The 19,987-nt window shown below is 37.8% G+C and overlaps 1 protein-coding gene across 2 annotated transcripts; it reads right to left on the bottom strand.

Moving 5' to 3' along the window:
* Positions 1 to 108: 108 nt before the first annotated feature.
* On the bottom strand, positions 109 to 19,251 carry LOC100250471 (brefeldin A-inhibited guanine nucleotide-exchange protein 1). 2 transcript variants are annotated; one of them, XM_010647326.3, is made up of 12 exons: positions 18,022 to 19,251; positions 15,239 to 15,556; positions 7,308 to 7,641; positions 6,685 to 7,107; positions 5,854 to 6,146; positions 5,245 to 5,518; positions 4,274 to 4,776; positions 3,590 to 3,911; positions 2,319 to 2,679; positions 1,219 to 1,901; positions 283 to 921; positions 109 to 204 (listed from the first exon to the last, which is right to left on the bottom strand). In XM_010647326.3, the coding sequence occupies exons 1-11, from the start codon at positions 19,005 to 19,007 to the stop codon at positions 310 to 312; spliced, it is 5,109 nt and encodes a 1,702-aa protein (XP_010645628.1). In that variant the 5' UTR covers positions 19,008 to 19,251; the 3' UTR covers positions 109 to 204; positions 283 to 309. The 2 variants fall into 2 exon arrangements, with proteins under 2 accessions (XP_010645628.1, XP_002280001.1); XM_002279965.4 differs by having other exon boundaries at positions 109 to 921.
* Between the last annotated feature and the right edge of the window lie 736 nt (positions 19,252 to 19,987).

Below are 19,987 nucleotides of genomic sequence, written 5' to 3'. Positions count from 1 at the left end.
AAAGATGTTTGAAGGAAAAATGGGTAAATCAACCATCATTCTACTTTTTGTACATGCATACCTAAGAAATAGTAGTAAGAAGTATAAAGGTGTAAGGACTCACAAAGATGAAAAACTATTTCGATTTATACTATCAGCAGAATTGCTTGCATGATCATTTTCTTTTTCGTACAAAAATATTGTTCCAGCCAGCCTCTTCATATACTACAAAAAAAAATAAAATAGATGGATCATGGCTGTGTTCCAGGCAGCTACAAAAAGGATAAAAATGACTTGACTTACATGTGTGCAAACTTCATTCGTTATAAATCACAATTTCATTATGATCGGACCTATACATGATTGGAACATGTAGCTTAGGACACGTTGAATGTCTCCTGAGCTATGCTCGCTTCGCACAAGGTCTACTAACAGAGGGAAGAATTGTGAAATGTACTTCCTAAACGAATCCGTTCCCAAACCACCCAGTACCTGCAATGCTGACACTGCAAGAGAAGTCCTAGCAGCCAATTCATCTTTTTGTGCTGAACCCAATGGAAGAATCCAGTGCAGCACTGGCTGGCTCGATTGTTTTTGTGGGGCATTTTGTAACCCGGCACAGTTCAGGTATATCTGCAGTATTTTTTCACATACTCCCACTAGTTGTTGTTCTATGTTTAGCTCCTCGGCCACGGATGGATTGTCCATGACCAAATGCTGCAGGAAGTTGAGGTAATTTTGATAGGACTCATTTTCAAAGTGAACCACAGGCGGTTCAGAGATCTCCAAGATAGAGCATGCTTTCTGCAGCTTCATCAGTAGCATTTTTTCAGAGTTCAGTTGGTGAGCATGAGATGCAATCATGGAAAATGTTTCAGTAAGTATTGTTATGATGGATGCCAAAAAGGCCTGTCTGCAAATTTTGTATATATCAGTTGCAACCTGCAATAGGAAAAGGAAAAAAATAATTATAAAAAAAGAAAAAGAAAATTAGATATTCTGTTGTGATATCAACATCAATGACAACTCTACTAGCAACTTCTCACGATGAAAAGCCAAGATAACTGTAATTAGCTATTTGGCAAAGAATGAATGAGACTATTTAAGTGATGAGAGCTAAGTACACTTGATTATACACATGAAATGGATGCACGTGTTAACAGCCACATGACACCATTATGAGAGAAAAAGCTATATGACTCCATTCTGAAGGACAGAAAATGAAAGAGAGGAGAGTACCTGTATAATGAGTAGTTGCATAGCTATATGACTCTTCATTCTTGAAACCACATAAGCTGCTGTTTGCAGAGTGTCATCCCCAATATCATCATTGGTCAATCCATTATCAGAAAGCATTTCAAGATCTGGAGAAGCTTGAGAAACCTCAGGCACCTCCATGTCGTCCATGATTGTGATAACCTTTGAAAATCTTGGCAAAGTGGAAGCAGTCACTTCTTTCAGAGCAATAAATATAGCTTTCCATTCATCTTCAGACAGTCTGCTGCTCAAATCATCTGCCAACCGCACCAATGCAGTGACCCCAGTGCTAGCAGGAGCCTGAACAGGACTTTTTATGAAACCAGTCAGTATTGATACCACAGCAAGCAGTTGAGACCTCACTACATTGAAGAAACTGACGAATAGGTCCACTAGACACTGAGCTGCTACTGCAGAAGTTTCTGAATCCCATGTGCCTACATCAGGGTGCGGAGGCCTTGAAGCTTGCAAAACTTGGTCATTGTTTGCATCTGTTCCTCCCTTGTCACTAACAAAATTAAATATGGGAAAAACAACCAAACTGAAAACACCAGCCCAGAATGTACGTGAAAAAAGATGACCATGATCCTTTAGGATGTTAAAAAGCACTTCCAAAGAACTTTTTCTGATAGCTGATCTGGGATCAGATGTTAGCTTTGACAATCCTGAAACAACATTTGCAAAATATATATTACTTGAGAACGGAAAAGACAAAATCTTTGTAATAAATTTGCAACATCAAAGGTGCTTAATAACAAAATTAAAAATATATTATCAGCATATAAAACAAACATGCATGGGAGCAGAAAGAACCTGCCAATTCAGCAGGCAATATGAACTCCCAACATCCAAAGTGGATTTACAAGATATTAACCATTAAACCTGTGGCAACTTTGCAGAGTGCTTAAATCATTTTGATACAAGGCCAAAGTATTAATTAATGAAAAATATTAGATTATGTTATCATCCAAAGCTTTATGGGGTAGCTGTGCAATCAAAAAGTGCTCGTCCACATCACATATAAGCGTGTTGTAAACCATCACAGCATTTGCTTGAACTCTAAAACTTGAAAAGTAAGTTACCTGTGAGCAATGGAATCCAATAGGATGCATGATCATCTCTATCTGTGAACAATTGTCCATCTGATGCATCCTTATCTACTGGTGGAGTGGACGAATCTCCTTCCTCACTCCTCTCATTGCAAACAAGTCCCCCTTCTGCAAGTTTGACAGCACAGAACCGGAGAAATGCAATAGCATTGAGGCTTACATCACTGTTAAATCTGCTATTTGTGAAGGTGATGAGGCATCTAACACAATCCGTAAAAGTTGTCGTCTCTGTCTCAGTTATGTAAGGGAAATATTCTCGCACTATTTTTTCCATGGTCTCAAAGGCTAGCAAGACTATATTCTTCCTTTCATCAGCAGCTGCAGCCGTAAAAACCTGAACATAGAACAGCATCATGTGAGAAGCAAGAAATTTGCAAGGGCCACATTACCCACTTCTTAAGCATTCAAATGGACATGAGCTAGCTGGTCTAGAGGCATAAGCTTTAAATGAAGCAGCTCCATCTCCACTTCTAGTGCAGGGAAACATGCTTATATCACTGCAACAACATTTGGCACTCAACCAAATTACAGTATTCAATTCAGTAGCTGGAAGTTTAGCAATTCTAACTTGTAACAAGATCCAGTCCTGGCATCCTTCCTAGAATTACAAGGTGCAAGAAATGCAAGGGATAATGAGTACCAAGAACCATTAACCTAAGTACACTCGGGAACTCTTTCAATTCAACTATGCAGTAACACTACCCTTTTGACTTGACTCCAAATCACAGCCTGAAAGTACTTAGCAAAGTTCTGTATCAAGGGAGGTTGATTATGGGTTACAAGCATTCCAGCCTACATTCAATCTGAAATCAAGTTATCTAGTTCAAAAATTATGGAATTCTTATTTCTGGTCCCAATCCACTTTCCTATAAACTGATTAATGCATGACCAAATTAGGTAAAAGTCAATTTCAAATATTTATTTATCTGTAACCCCTTGTCCACTTTCCCTTTTCTTATAGGCATACATGTCCAATTTCCTATAATATGCACCAGATTTCCATTAGCCATTTAGTTTCTCTTTTTTGCAAATAAAAATCAGATACTGAATGACCAAGATTTGCCCCAGAATTTCTTAAGCAGGCCAAATTTCAGAAACCAAGCCAATTGTGTCAATTTAAACTCGGATTAACTTCAACACAGGTCCCAGTTAGAATATACAATTATGTGAGGTTCTACATAGAGTAAGCAAATTTTCAAATCATAGATGATAATGAAAATTAGTGATGAAAAGCATTAACATACCATAAAAACACTTTTCCAGCCAGATTTCACATTATTCACACGGCTAAGGACCATCTGTGAAATGCACCGAACTATTAATTCCTTAATTTCTGTAGAGTTGCTTTTCTGCATGACAATCACAAAAGGTCTCAGAAATTCATTTTGAAAGTTGTAATTTGCCAGCTCTTCACGCTCTAAAAATTTCATAGCAAGTTGCCGCAAAGAATCCATCACAAATATTGCAACTGAGAGGTTTTCTGACAAGCCAACTGATACAAAGAAATCAGATAGAACATTCCATATGCGAGACCATACAAGTCTGATGCGGTTCATATTGTAATGCCTGAAACAAACAAAAAATAAAAAATAAATAAATAACATGGCATCATTATAAAACGCATCCCATATCTCTTATCTGTTCAAAATGACATTTTTACAACCTTACTGCACAGATCGTTGTCACAAATGAAACTGAAAGAAAATAGCAGTTAAACATTACTTAATAACTGACTAAACTTTAAAACCCTAGGAACTCCTGCAAGAATTCATGTACTTTCTGGGATAGAGAATCAATTTACTTTGAAATATAAAGATCCACTGAGAAGAAAATAAAATTAGTTTATCAGTGCATTCACAGAATGAAAATTTTGAAATTTGATGAGAATATTTGAGAGAGACTGGAAAGAAAAAGGAGCATAAGCTTACGCAATCTCAACAATTTTTGTGAGGCTGAATACACGAGGATCCGTAGGAGACTGCAACTCTGACATGGAAACTTTGCAAAGAGCCTTCACAAAAGCTACTATTGCCTCACTATTCAACCTTTGGCTATGGGCAAATATGTGGTTCAACTCAAAGCTTCCAATCTGATCCAGCAGATGCAAGTTTAAAATGAAGTTATTCATCTGCTCTGGAGTTACCAAGTTTGACGTATTGACTCCCAGTGTAGTGCTATCATATGATCCCCCTCTAACAACAGCCACCACAGCTGGATTCTGAAGAGTTCCCCTTCTCTTTAGAGATGGAAAACCAGCAGACTTGTGTGTTTTTTCATCTGTTTCAATGTTGGAAGTAGTGAAAAAGGATGCATCAGGGGGTGCGCCCTCTCCCAACAATTGCAGATGCTCAAAACGGGAGAGGCATGTTAATATGTGCTCCCAGGCTTCCTGAAGAAAATTACCATCTTCAATGGCAATTGCTATTATTGCCTGTCCAAGATATCATATGTGGGTAAAAGTTAAATAACAGGATGTTGCACAGTAACTTGCTGACACCACAGACTCAGTACATGCATTGAATGTAAGGAGCTACCATGCAATATTCTTTGTTCATTCCTATATAATACTTTAATTAATTAGACAACCATAGCTACCACTTATCAATTTTCACACAAGAACAGTGAAATAAATAGTTAATGGTCAGGAGACCAAGAAGCACAAGGACATGAAGCCGATGATCCAATCAACTGCATGCATATAGTGCTAATGGGAAGAGTATTCATGTTAATATTCTTGATTTGGGACTAACCAATTTCATCAGACGTCTCTCCAAGGAGTATCATTCTGATGGAAGCATTTCTCAAACCTTGGCCTGCTCACGTTGTGGAGCATCTATTTATCATATTTGAAAAAATGGATTTCCCTTTTTGATGCCAAATGAACCCTACGCATATTTACCTTCACAGCATCAACATTTTTTTGTTTCATGTCTGCAACACAGTGGAGGAAAGTAAACTTGGCCACAGTTGTAACAAAAGCATCTCTCTGAGTCTGCATGCCCATAACTGCAGTAACATGCACAGCATGTCGGATGCCCTGTAAGCATTGAGAAGTAGCAACCTTGTCATCACTTTGATCCAGAGTTACACTGAAGGCAGCGAGCATAGGACCCCAGCAGACCTCCACCATAAACCTCAATATAGCTACATCTGTAACCGCATAATAAACAGACCTGCAACATTAAACAAGAATAGATTTCTCATCAGTAGTGTGATATCTATTATATTTTTAGATAGGCCAAACAAAGAAAAGATGTTAAATGCCCAGTAGTGATTAGATCGAATGATCTCAACCAATCAATCACAATATCCAGGATGGAGGAATTCTCATGATATTCAATTGAAACAGACTATTGGATCAAAATATCACCCAGATATTTATAAGGCCAAATACACTGCAGGACCTGTGTGCTGTCAGTCATGTGTTCACAGGAAGAATATTCTTATAACTCTGATAATGATAGCCTAAAAAGAAGTCAATGACTGTAGGTATTTTATTATAGCTTACTCTGATTTTCCTGACTTTGCCTTAAACTGCTCCTGGATGTGCTTTATGAGAAGACCATTCGCACCCAATGGTTTTTCTTCTGTCTGCTTCCAATTGACTAGATTGAATATACCATCCAAGCCCAGTAGTTTATTGAAGCCGTTTGCCTGCTTGCTCTGTGGCGCAGAAGAATCGGCATTCATTTTTATTTCATTTTTTACAATGTGATCATAAATAGCACCCAGATACTCTTCAGGTAGGTCCTTGCCATCATCAATCCCTCGGTTATTCCGGATGAAATCAGCCTTGGTCATCTAAATAGCCAAACCCAATGCAGAATGCAAGTCAGGCCATAAGTTACAAAATCTATATCAAATTCTATATTTATCAATATTTTGATAAAAATTTTAGGCACAATGTAAATTTGATTACTGAGTATAGTGAGAAAAATTTTGTCTTAAAATATAAATATTCGTTATGTTTTCTTGTGATGATTTGCCTTTTTCTTTAATGTACAGTACTAACACCATTTTCTGTTTCCCAAAAGATACATGACAGTTTAATAAATAATATCAAAGAAAATTTGCAGCCAAATATTATTTAAGAATTAAGATGTTTGCATAAAAAAATTAAAAAAAAAAAAACAAAACAAAATGTCCAGATACTTTCAAGGTTAAAAGAAGGATTATTCTTATTATTTAAATAAATAAAAAGTTGGAAATGATATTCCAAGCTAGAAGAATTAACAAGTATCCCCCTTAAAAAACTAATCTACAAACATTAGGCACAAAGGCATGACTTGTAAGCCTAAGTGTGGGGTAGAAGACAAATAAGAAAATTCTCCAAGCTCACCTTATCTTTCACCATGTTATTGTGGGCATCCGTGTTCAGCAATATCACAGAGTAAGCAAGAACATAAGCAGTATCAGCACTGGTAAATGAATTTGGATTGCATTTACAATACCGCTCAGCAAACTTTTCCATGATGCGATCAATCTTCTGTGCCTCTCCAGGTAACCTGAAGCCCCGTAGGAAAAACCTAATTGCTTCACCAAAATCTAATGCTTCAAAATTAAATGAATCTACATAAGCATGCATAACTTTTAAAGAAAAATCCTCTCTTTCACCCAAATAGTCACCGATCACAGTTTCGTTTAGGCCAGCAGTATTTTTAAGAAAAGCAGCCACCTCTTCTGGAGAACCACCGATTTTCTTGGAGCTTATTAGAAATTCTATGCCCTTGGAAGGTTTCCTATTGAACAGTGAGATGCCTTTCTGCATTTAACCCAGAAAACCGGTCACTACATAATGAACCAGGTAAATTCCAGGAAAAAATGAAACATAGTGTGACTTAAAGTTAAAGCAAAAAATGAAATAGCACAGGATAAGTGTTCAATGAGCACATAAAAACCAAAGTGCATTATAGCTGTAGTTAATGATCAAGGTATATCTCTACAAGTAAAGCAATAATCAACCTGGAATTCTAGTTTATAAGCTCGACGTTGCTCAAAGGCAGCAGCATCTGATAATCCTGAATTTGTTTCTGGATGCAGCTCATAGTCAGGGATAGTTCCTTCTTCTCCATTGATGATTGCATGATTCTCTGTTGAAATCTCACTCTCAGAGCTCTTCGGTGGAGAGAAATCTCCTATTATTAGCTGTTGATCCATCCAAGCTCCCATTGACTTAATAATGCTAACCAAGCACTTCACTGATTCAAGCCGAAATGTCAAATCTTGGATGGGAGACAAGGTTGTAGTAGAACCAGGAGGTGGACCTAGTGCCGTTTTCAGAAGGCCATTGACAGTCCTGCAAATATCTGATGGAATTAAAAGGGTTTTAATACATGTTATTAAACAAAATGCGAAAAAGAAATGACAATGAAAATGGTCAAAAATAACAAATTATGCATTTAAGATACCAGAGAGAGGCACAAAAGAGAATCCTATGCTATGTATAAATAGAGAAGATCCACTAGCAAATGCAAAATAGAAAATTTCCATGTAAATATATATTATCTAAGAAATGGACAGCCATCAGATGCTCTTGAACGCACTGATATAGCCTGATTGCTAAAAGTCTACAGTCTACTTTAAAAAGCAAAAAAAAAATGGTGTTTTGTTATTTTTATTTTTATTTTTGGTTAAGTGATAAAGGGATGCAACCCATGTACACCAGAGGTGTATCACTAGTGCCCATCAGGGCTTGAAAAACCACCACGAAGATCTTAGAAAGGATTCAAACAATCTATGAAACCCACCAAAGAATAAGTTCCTCATCCACAGACTACTTAGACCAGAAGAAAAAGGAACAAAAAAAGAAAGAAAAAAAAACTCTTTCAGGCTTGACCCATTCTCTAACTCTTCAAAGATCCTTTGATACCTCTCCTTCCATTTTGTCCAAAACAAGAAAAAGGGAGCTGTTTGCTTGGCTGCTTTTTTTAATTTAATATACATTCCCTTAACTATCAAAAAAAGAAAAAGGGAGCTGTTCTCCAAACTTTTCAGCTATTTTTCCAAACAAATCTTTCATGCTACTCAAATAAAAAGAAAATCCCTTTGTATCGTTTAGTCTTAGGTTCACCTTTTTAGGAATAATAAATAAGGGAATGAAGTATATTGAGATCTTCAATAGAGTACTTTTTATCAGAGTTAGCTTTTCCTCCTTTTGATAAGTATTGTCTCTTCCAAAAAGCAAGTTTTTTATGAAATCTTTCTTTCACCACATTCCAAACCTGTGATAATCTAAATGTTGCTCCCAACAGTAGGCCCAAATAAATAGATGGAAGGTACCCACCTGACAACCCAAAAAAATAGCTAGGTCATCCACCTTTCCTGTCCTACCAACTAGGATCAATTAACTTTTCTCCAAATTGATTTTTTTCTTTTTTTCTTTTTTCGATAGGCAAACTTTTCTCCAAATTGATTTTTAAACTCATTATAGCCTCAAACCATATGAAAGAGCAGCTTAAATGCTCCAATTGATACTGATTAGAGTCACAAAGGACAAAAATATCCTTAACAAAACAGCGGATGGGACACCTTCATTCCCACATCTCGTCCTCCACAGACCACATAACCCAAGATGAAGCCCCCTTCTTTTGCCTATTAAAAATATTAGAGAGCATCTCCATAGTCAAGATACATAGGTATGGGGAAAGAGGGTCACCTTGTCTCAAACCCTTAAAACTTTGGACATAATGAATGGAGTCCCATTAACCAAGAAATAGAAGTAAGTCAGAGAAATGCACCACATAATCAATCTAATCTACTTGGAAACCAAATCCTAGTTTTTCCAAAACCACCATTAAATAAATAAACAACAAAAAAAAAACAAAAATACAACTGACATGATCATATGTTGTCTCATTATCTAGCCTACAAATGACCCCATTAGTAGACCTCTTTAACTTCGAGTCAAAGGCTTCATTTATTATAAAAACCACATCCAAAATTTGATGACCCTCCACAAATGCATGTTAAAAAGTTGAATCCACTTTTACCACCACTTTTTTTTAGTCAATTAGGCAAGATTTATGCTAAGAGCTTGTATGGTCCCCCCACTAAGAAGTCTTTTAAATCTTTTGCACTTCCCTTCTTTGATATTAGCACAATGAAATTGGTGTTTACGCTTCTTTCAAAAGACTCAAGCTCATAGAACTCCCCAAAACACCCCATCCCTTCACTTTTTCATAAAATACCAACAAAATTGCCAAAAAGCCAGGGAAAAGTCACATCAAATAGAGGAAAAAGCTCCTAGCATTATATATGTATGAGTTCCTCTTAACCGTGTAGATGCTTCTTAAAGTTTTGAAAGTTCATTGAGCTCAAAGCAAACAATATCTACATAGTTGGGAATGGGTCATTACAAATAGTATTAAAGTCAATTCCTGACCTCGATATGGGAGTTTGTTTGGCCCAACAAAGGGTGTCTATCTGTTTGACCTCACAATCATGTGGAACACAATGAAGACGTTGTGTCTATATAAAGGTGTAATTGTGATATACCACACTAGAAAAGGAAAAAGTTTTTGGCTCTATATAAATATGACCTCTTCTTAATTGTGTAGACGTATTTTAAATTCGTGAGGGCTCCATTGAACCCAGAGCGGACAATATGCCCATGATTGAGAGCAAATCATTACAAAAGTCATCTGGCTAAGGGTTTTACCCCTACACAAATTAGAAAGGGTTGCATAAACCTCCTCCTCAAAGAGGACTCTTGAAACCCTAAATCTTCTCAATTCAAACATTCCAAGGTCATCTCGTCGATACACAGTCTCCAGTCCCTCAATTTGGAAATAATGGCATGGAAAGCATTGGTCACCCCCTCCTTAATGTCTACTTCGTCTAATAACATTTCTCCATTCACGCCTTTTGGAAATCTTGCTGGGACTTCGTGAAGGAGGAGATTGTGGACCTGTTTAAGGAGTTTTTTGATAAGAAATCTTTTGCTAAGAGTCTCAATACTACCTTCCTAGTCCTCATTCCAAAGAAAGGTGGGGCTGACGACCTTGGGGACTTCAGGCCCATCAGCCTTCTAGGGGGATTGTATAAGCTTTTGGCCAAAGTGCTGGCCAATAGGCTGAAGAAGGTTTTAGATAAGGTGGTCTATGTGGACCAAAATGCTTTTGCGAGGGGAAGACATATTTTGGATGTCTCGCTCATAGCTAATGAGGTGATTGATTTCTGGCATAAACGTAAAGAGAAAGGGTTGATTTGTAAACTGGATATTGAAAAAGTCTATGATAGCATTAATTGGAATTTCCTCATGAAGGTCTTGCACAAGATGGGTTTTGGAGCTCGTTGGATGGAGTGGATTTGGTGGTGCATTTCAACTACAAAATTTTTTGTTCTAGTTAATGGGGTGCCAGCAAGTTACTTCTCCAATTCCAGGGGGTTGCGCCAAGGAGATCCCCTCTCTCCTTACCTTTTTGTGTTGGGTATGGAAGTGCTAAGTGTACTTTTAAGAAGGGCTGTTGATGGGGGATTCATTTCAGGCTATAGTCTTCGAGGGAGGGGGGGAATGGAGATGAATGTGTCTCATTTGCTCTTTGTTGATGACACAATTATTTTCTGCGAAGCAAGGCAAGATCACCTTACCTCTCTAAGCTGGATTTTGGCGTGGTTTGAGGCAGCCTTTGGTCTTAAAATAAACCTAGCTAAAAGCGAAGTAATTCCGGTTGGGGAGGTTGAAGACATTGACGAATTGGCAGTGGAGTTAGGATGTAGAGTGGGGTCTCTTCCTACTGTCTATTTGGGGCTGCCTCTTGGAGCCAATCACAAGGCCTCGTCTACGTGGGATGGGGTGGAAAAAAGAATGAGAAGAAGGTTAGCCCTTTGGAAAAGACAATATTTGTCAAAGGGCGGGAGAATTACCCTCATTAAAAGTATTTTGGCCAACATACCTATTTACCAGTTGTCTCTCTTTTGAATGCCCAAGCTAGTAGCAAAAAGGCTCGAAAAATTACAAAGGGACTTTCTTTGGGGAGGGGGAAGCTTGGAAAGGAAAATCCATTTAATCAATTGGGAGGTGGTGTGCACTCAAAAGGAGAAGGGGGGTCTAGGCATTCGGAAGATTGATCTCTTGAACAAGGCCTTGTTGGGCAAATGGATTTGGAGATTTGCCCTTGAAAAAGAAATCCTTTGGAAGAAGGTGATCAGGGTGAAGTATGGTCATGAGGGTTTTGGTTGGAGAACTAATGAGGCTCGCGGAACGTTTGGAGTGGGGGTTTGGAAGGAGATTTTGAAGGAGACGAATTGGTGTTGGGATAACATAGGGTTCAAGGTGGGAGAGGGGACCAAGGTCAATTTCTGGACTGATCAGTGGTATGGTAATGAGGCGCTGTCCCAAACTTTTCCCCAGCTATTTGCCTTGGCAGTCCAAAGGAACGCTACGGTCAATGAAATGTGGGATTCTAGCCTTGGTCAAGGAGGTTGGAATATTAGATTCTCCAAAGATTCTAATGATTGGGAGCTGGATGCTATAGGAGAGTTGTTCCATATGCTGAGGGACTTGAGGATTTCTTCAGAAGAGGACTCAGTGATATGGAAAGGAGAGGGTCACGGTTCTTTTCGGATAAGGGATGCTTATAAGCTGCTGGCAGCCCCTAGTGCCATCACCTTCCCGAAAAAGAGCATTTGGGTGGATAAAGTTCCAACCAAAGTTGCTTTTTTTGCTTGGGAGACCACGTGGGAGAAGATCCTAACTTTGGATAGGCTCCAAAGACGGGGCTGGCACCTTCCTAATCATTGTTTTTTGTGTGGTTGTGAAGAGAAAAATGTAAATCATATTCTTTTACACTGTATAGTGGTCAGGGTCCTCTGGGAGATCGTCCTTGCCTTGTTTGGGGCTCATTGGGTGTTCCCAGAGACAGTCAAAGAGGTGTTACTTAGTTGGAGGGGCCCCTTTGTGGGGAAAAAGAGAAAAAAGATTTGGAATTCCATCCCATTGTGTATTTTTTGGACAGTATGGAAGGAAAGAAATAGATTAGCTTTTAGGGGAGCTCTTTAGCTATACAGAAGTTGAAAAATTCTTTTGTATGTAATTTGTGGAGTTGGGCTAGGGTGTATATGGAAGAGGAGTCCTCTTCGCTTTTAGGTTTTTTGGAATGGCTTGCCGTTCCTTAAGGGGTGGTGAGGTTTTTGTTCATGCGTTTTTGTTTCTAGGCTGCTGTGTCTACTACCTGTATGCTTTGTGGTTTTCCGCCCTTTAATATATTTGCGCTCATTTATAAAAAAAAAACATTTCTCCATTCACTTTAATTTTACCCAAATGGTTTCTTCTTCTACAAACATTGACCAATTTATAAAAGAACTTTGTATTTTTATCTCCTTTTAGCCATAGTTTGCTTAATTTTTGCCTCCAAAGGACTTTTTCCATTGTTGCCCACTTACTCAACTTAGACACCATATCCTTACTAACCTTGGTCTTAATTATGTTATTTGAAAGTGAGTTAAAGGATCATCTATCTCTTCATTGCCCAATTGCATTAAGGCTTTGGCACTATTTCTTTGGGCTTGCATGATTTGGTTGAGTTCCTTCCAAGAGGATTGGTTGATATGTTGGTTATTGCTTTTTAAGGGTTTGGATGTCGAGTGTTGTGGCAACTAGTGAGTGTATTGCATCACTTTCATTTGGGCGATTTGGCTTGACTTGAAAGCTAAGAGTTTTTAGGGTAGATAGAGGTCAATGGCTGGCAAAGGCTGTTCATTTTCTTTCTTCACCTTGGCCTTTAGTTTGTAGATGCCTTTTCTAGTAGTCCTTCAAGCAAGATCTTGTCAAATTGGAGCATTGTTTGTTCTTCTAGGACTATGCTGGGGATGCAAGCTGAACAGGAACCCCTTTAGTTAAATCTATGATGGATGCTTGTTGGTAACCATGGACAACTAGGGATTAGGAAGGATTAGAGATCATGAAGGTAGCATGTTGAGAGCTTTCACCAAACCAGATGGGCTAGGTTCAGCTTTGAAGAAAAGATTCTGGCACTGTTGAAGGCTTGCATTTGGCTATCAATTTGGGACTGTCCAACATCTTAGTGGGTTGAGATTCTGCTATTACCATTTCTTGGGTGTCTAACAAAAAGAGAAGAATGTGTAAGCACAACGCTTGGTTACTTCAAATCATTGATCAAGCTAGAGTTTTGGGGTACTGTTACTATTGGATTCCTCATTTAGCTAACAAGTTAGCTGACCTTCTTGCCAAACAAGAAGCCTTTCAGTTTAACTGTTTTCTGAGGCAGTTTGCACCTCCTTAAGGTGTATCTGTTTTTGGTTTCAATCTAATTTTTTGTTGTTCTTTGGTTTTTGGTCCCATCTAGTTTCTCTAATTTTTTTCCTTTAGGTAATATCTTGTACCTTGTGAAGGATAGCTTGTCCTTCAACCTTTTTGCAATCCAATGAAAAAAATGTGTTTGTTTCTGAGCTGAAAAAAGAAGGAAAAATCAGGGATAGATCAAGATTGAAACAAGCCCCAGATATTGTTTGTGCATGATCTAATTTGTAAACCCCAGCAGTTCTTTCAAGAAATCCTAGAAGCCAGTAAATTCTCTGAAAATTATGAAAAACCTTGCTATCCTTTTTCTGCTTATACAGAGCAATAGTCTTCTAAGTTTCAATATGCATTCGCTGCAGCTTGTGCATTTACTGTTATTTGGTAACAAATCTTAGGTCTTTGTCTTCTCCAGCATGATGTCTACAAGAGTAAAAGTACCTTTTTTCTTTTTTTTTTCTTGTAAGTGTAAACGTATTAGAGTAAAAAAAGAGTATCCACAATGTATACAAAGCAACCAAAAAAATACATGGGAACACAAGAATTAGCAACCGCGCCCTACAAAGAGCCTATCTAGTCCACAAACTCTAACAACAATAAAGAGTCGTCCCCTTGTGTGCCTTTGCCTATCAAAAAAAAAAACAATAAAGAGTCGTCCCCAATATACAATCTTACTCACTCCCAAAAAAGATTCAAGAAAGAACTTTTAATTATTTGGTCCAAACTTTCACAATTATCGAATGCTCTCCTATTTCTCTCCCTTCATATAGTATAGAGAACACACATAACAGAGCAGCCTTCCAAGCCTTCTTTTTTTTTTTCCCAAGCAAAAGATCCGTGCCAGCTTATAAAGAACCCCTAACTAAAGAGTGCATCACCCACTGTACACCGAACTAAGCAAAAATCAACTACCACAAAACGCGTGCTTTTGTGCAATGAAGAAAAATATGATCATCCGTTTCTTCTGCTTCTTTGCACATGTAGATAAGAACTATTGAGGTGCTTACCACTCTAGTAGGTGATCTATAAGCCAACTCCTAAATGTTGAAGGACAACAACTAAAGGGCATCTCACAATCACCACATCAAAGATTATTAGGTTTGAGTTTTTATTTGGCCTGAAAAAATTTATGCCTATAAAAAGTTGCATAAGGTTTCCAAATAACTTTGAACCCCACTCTTTACCTATAGGAAAAATAAATAAAATAAAAAATTGAACCCCAACTGACAACTTTCAATAACTGGGTTTCTATTAGGCATGAAGCTAGGCGGGTTAACAAATTATCTCCGAATGCTAGCCCTAATTAGATGTCTGGTCCATCCTTAATCAGGCAAGGTAGATGGTAGAAGGTCTGAAATATGTAACTCATGGAAACTTCAAGTATTATTATGTTTGTGACAATCAAGAACCAGGAACTTATTCATCCAAGGCCACATAGTAACAGGACATAGCTTCCTTCCAAGCAACATAAGCCAGGGGAATCACCCCAAGCTGAAGCTACCCATTTCAAATCCTTACTATCAGCAAACTACATTATCCTCTTCTCAATATTTTACACAACTATGTTTGAGGAAGAGATGCATTGCATTTGAGACATAAGGGAAAGATAACAAAGAAAAATAAGCATGCTCTGTACCTTTCAAATATGTTTGGAGCATTCACATCACAGTCATAGTTAACAAAAATATCGATGATAATATGTGAATCATGAGACATCTTTTCCAGTATGTTGAGGACTGTCATTTTCTGTAGAAAACTAGGCTGAAGCACATTCTCGAGCACCCGGAGGATGAGCATGGGAAAGAAAATTCCGATTTCTTCTTTCAGTCCTGATCTGAATTTTGATAACAAGCTCATGAAAATAGAACATAGAAGCTGGAAAATAATCATAACTGACAATGCACTGTTCTTCAACAACGATAAGCAGAGAAACTGCTTTATAGCACTGAGAAACCTGCATCCAAAAGCAAAAAATAAGGAAGAAGAAGAAGAAAGAAAAGAAAATATTAGACACTTCATAAAAATTTTAATCAAGATTGGAACGGAGAAGCATATTGGCTAATTAAGAACAATAAGAAACACCCAAAACAAGGTCATCTGTACTATAAGAAAAAGGCAAATCGAACAGCCAGTAATTGGAAGACCATTTATCTTATTGGTATTTTGTAACTGACCGGTTTTTTATTTCTTGTTATTACTTAACTTTTAGAATATAATTTCTATCAAAAACCTCTTTTAATCGAATTACCATTTAAAAGGAAGTATTACCTTAGTCTACAGTTACACAATGATTGTTCTATCAAGAATTGCATATGACAGTGTAGATATAGTCAGGTGTGAATCACTTCAGACAAAAAGATAAGGTGCCAATTATTAGATTGAGAAGGCTTAAAGTTCCTGGATAGAAAATGTATAGTAAGACTGATCAATAATATAAATTAACCGGAAAATCCATTGTGTATATGTTAGCCTAATATACATTGTAGGTCTATAATCTATTACCTAATAGTTTAAGGTTTTTGGTCAGTTGTTAACTTAATATAGTATCAGAACTCTGGTTATGTGGAGGTATCAAGTTCAAGTGTCCTCTACTGTTTATTTCTCATCCATTTATCTGTAATCTATGATTTTCCTTGCACCTGAGGGAGGGTGTTCACCTAGTATGTATCGGGGGTACACATGACCTAACAGTTTAAAGTTCTATATCAATTTGTAACTTAACATTATTCACTAATCATGAAATTTTGGGTGGTAGAATTAGAGTTCTTTCTTCTTCTTTTTTTCTTTTTTTTTTTTTTTTTTGATAGGTAGGGCAATAGAATTATAGTATTGTATGTTAAAATTGTGGAGAGATGTTTAGGAATAAAAGTAGGACCAAGACTGGATAGATGGAGTATAGTTTTAATGCAACTAGGTCAAGATATAACTAAGATCAACTACCAAGAAATGTTCAAGAGCCCAGTAAGCATGATCCTGTGAGATTGGAGAAACCCCCCCCCCCCCCCCCAACCCAATTCTTCTAGTTGGAGGATTATACAGGTTTGTGCAGAGAGGAAACCCCCTTGGGCTCAGTTACCTCAACTTCAATGGGTGGCTTGCTAAAGAATTCCAGGATGCCTAGGGATCAGCATGCATTTTAGAGATCATAGGTCCCCGGTGGTTAGAGCCTACTCCAAACATGCAAGGGGAGGGTTAGCAATGGAGGAAGAGATTATTGCTTTATTGGGAAGCTTGATTCTAGAAACTACATTGGGCTTCGACAATCATATGGTAGAGGGAGACTCAGCATGAGTGGCAGCTTGGGCATCACAGGGAAAGAGGCTGTGAACATTAGACTCTTGAATGCACAAAACCATCGATATTACTAGAGCTCTGACATTTTCTTTCACTTAGATACCTCCGCTGGCCAATCATAGAGTGGATCACTTGGTTAAGTGAGAGCCTTCTCACTTAGTATTCTTTTGTAGGGATTTTGGTGTCCTTCAATAGCAGTTTTTTTTTTGGTGATAGTCATCCTTGACTTGCAGTGTCTTGTTTTCTTAAGGGTGTCTTTGTTTTGTTCTATGTTTTGCTTTGCTTTTGTTCTCTATTCTGAAGGATGACTCATCCTTCTTGCATTTTTAATTCATTCTCTAAGAAATATATTGTTTGCTTCAATGTAAGAAAAAAGAAAATGCCTATCAAAACGTAAGAAAAAAGAAAATAAAGCCACCCAAAAGGAACTTTTTTCATTGTCTAGGATATCCATATCAAGTGACACATGCCCATAGAATTATAAAGTAGGATAAATCACACAGAAAAACACATAAAAGATATTTTTGATAAATGCATAACTGGCATACTAAAAGAGAAATTTGTCAGCCAGCTACAACACCTAAATGTTGGACAGTTAAAAATCATAAACAAACTAAACCAAAACAAGTTAAAGATCAATATAAGTAAATTTGGGTCAGGTGGGAAACTACTCTTGCAGCTTCTAAAAGACAATAATTACTATATATTGGAGTTCAAGTTGAAGTACACAAAAATCTCAGAATGTCCCGCATTCTTGGTCCAGGAAAATCATAAGCAAATACAAGCAAGCGGTAGCTCAGACTAAGTAGCATGGTGGTTTGGGATTCAATTAATTGAAAAGCTTTTTAAGATCCTTTTTCATTGCTCATACAATTTGGTGGCCTAAAATTTAGTTCATAGGTCTTCTGTTCTCACATAATTTTTTTTCCAGGAAATCTCATCAAATTATATTTGCTGTGACAGTTATCCAGCAGGCACCCAAAGGCTAAAGTGCCTGAAAATAGCAGAATTGCTTTGCAGCCTAAGTTAGAGATCAAAATCATATGAAATTTTATATTTAAAAAGATGATATGAAGAGTGGAAGGAGCTGAAGCACAACACATTTTTAAGCAACGGATCACTTACCTTTCATTTGATCGCCAAATTGGACCCCCATTGTTCATTACAACCTTAAGCAGCTCCAAAGACAGTATCTTTCCCCTCAAAAGGATCAGATCATCAGATTGATCCTGTGATGAGAATTTCATAGACAACTTGCACAAATTCTTGAAAATAAGAAACCCATCCTCCCGAATCACACTCTCGCCACTAGATTCAGCCCCATTTTCCATTTCTCCATTGTCCACTTCAGTTTTCCCATCACCTTTAGACCCATTCGGAACTTCCACCACCGGCGAAGCATTACCTTCACTCGCTTCCATCACCTCATAAATAAAACTCTGAACAATTTGTATAGAATTTCCTTCGTTCAAGTTCCTATCCGTAAACTCCAACAACTCATTCACCGACACCGTCCGAATACCAACCTCCATCGAATCCTCCTCCATTCTCGCGAAAACAATCAACATAATCTGCGCAAGCACCGCCTTTGCACAGATCTGATTGGTCCCACTCACGCTGCCGAGGTACACATTATAACAAGTTTTCACAATATGCACTAAGCACTCACCCCTGATGTACACGCACGGCGATCGAACCGCGGAGAGAAGAACCTTAAGCACGGCGAGGTCGACCGCGTCCTCGCCGCTGCCGGCCGATTTACACACCGCATCTATCATCCCCTTCCTATCAATCACGCCGCGGATCAGCCCCAGCGAACACAACTTGAACAAGCACTCCAGCGCCGGCTCCATGACCTTCGCGGAGGCCGAATCAAGAGCCAGCAGAAGAGGCTGCAAAACGAATTCCGCATCGGAAACCGATAATCCGAACACCGGCGAGTTCGAATTCGGATCCGACGAATCTGCGAGGGTTTCGAGCTTGTCGAGCACGGATTTACAAGCGGCAACGAGCTGAGAGTGTTTTCTCCAAGCAACATTCTTAATAATCTTGTCCAGAGACGGACCCAATACCCGACCGGCCCTGGAAGAGCCGCCGAGAGACACCGACATGGCGGTGAGGCTGATGATGTGGAAGCTAAGAAGATGGCTATGGCAATTCACAATAAAGAATGGAGAATATAGGGTTACATCATGACTTCGTCGTCATCAGGAAGGAAGATTTTGGTCGTTGGAGGGCGCTCCAGAGCCTGAGAGCCGACGACGCATGCGTAATCGCTACTGCTCTCAGATCAATCCTTCGATAATAAATTTGGAGAATTTTTGACCAATTTGTTTTACTTTTCTAATGATTTATTTTATATTTGATTTTAAGGCAACACTTCCATTTTCATATCCATTTCATACGTCCGACAAAGGGCAACCAATCACGTCCTAACACGTGTAAACTTATATCACATTTTTTTTCTAAATAATTAAAAACAAATAAGTAATAAATAATATTATTTTTTATGATAATTTTAAGTATATTTCTTTTTACCAATCCAACAAGATTTCATAGATTTTATTTTTTTTAAATGGCATTCACTTTTCTTAATCAAATGAATTTTCAATAAATACAAAATAGAAAAAATATGTTTTCAAAAAATGGAAATTATAAAAAATCTGTCAAATAAAACATAGCCTAATTTTTCGTATATTTCAATACCCATTCTTATTTTCTTTTTTCTTTTTTTATAACAAATCTTTCATAGATAAGCTTTATAATTCTTTATGGAGTTTCAAACTTGGATATATTAACCGTCTCACAACAACCAACATCAGGTGAATTTAGGATATCATCAATGATAAATTTTAAACTTATAACCATGTATTACTTATTGGGTCCACAGGGCTACCCTTTGAAGTCCCATTTTTTATACTAAAAATTTTAGGACTTACTTCGTCAAAACAGTTTTTTAAAAATTTGTTGGGATGATTTTTCAAAACAAATGTAAGATCATTTGACTTGTTTTTTATTTGGGATATTCTAATAGACCTAATTTAAGAATAAGGTAGGCCTAACTTTTTTCACAGGGGCCCATTAGTTTGAT

The sequence above is a fragment of the Vitis vinifera genome, chromosome 3 (genome assembly GCF_030704535.1).
Source record: "Vitis vinifera cultivar Pinot Noir 40024 chromosome 3, ASM3070453v1".
NCBI lineage: Eukaryota > Viridiplantae > Streptophyta > Magnoliopsida > Vitales > Vitaceae > Vitis > Vitis vinifera.
This window is presented reverse-complemented; position numbering and strand designations above follow the sequence as displayed.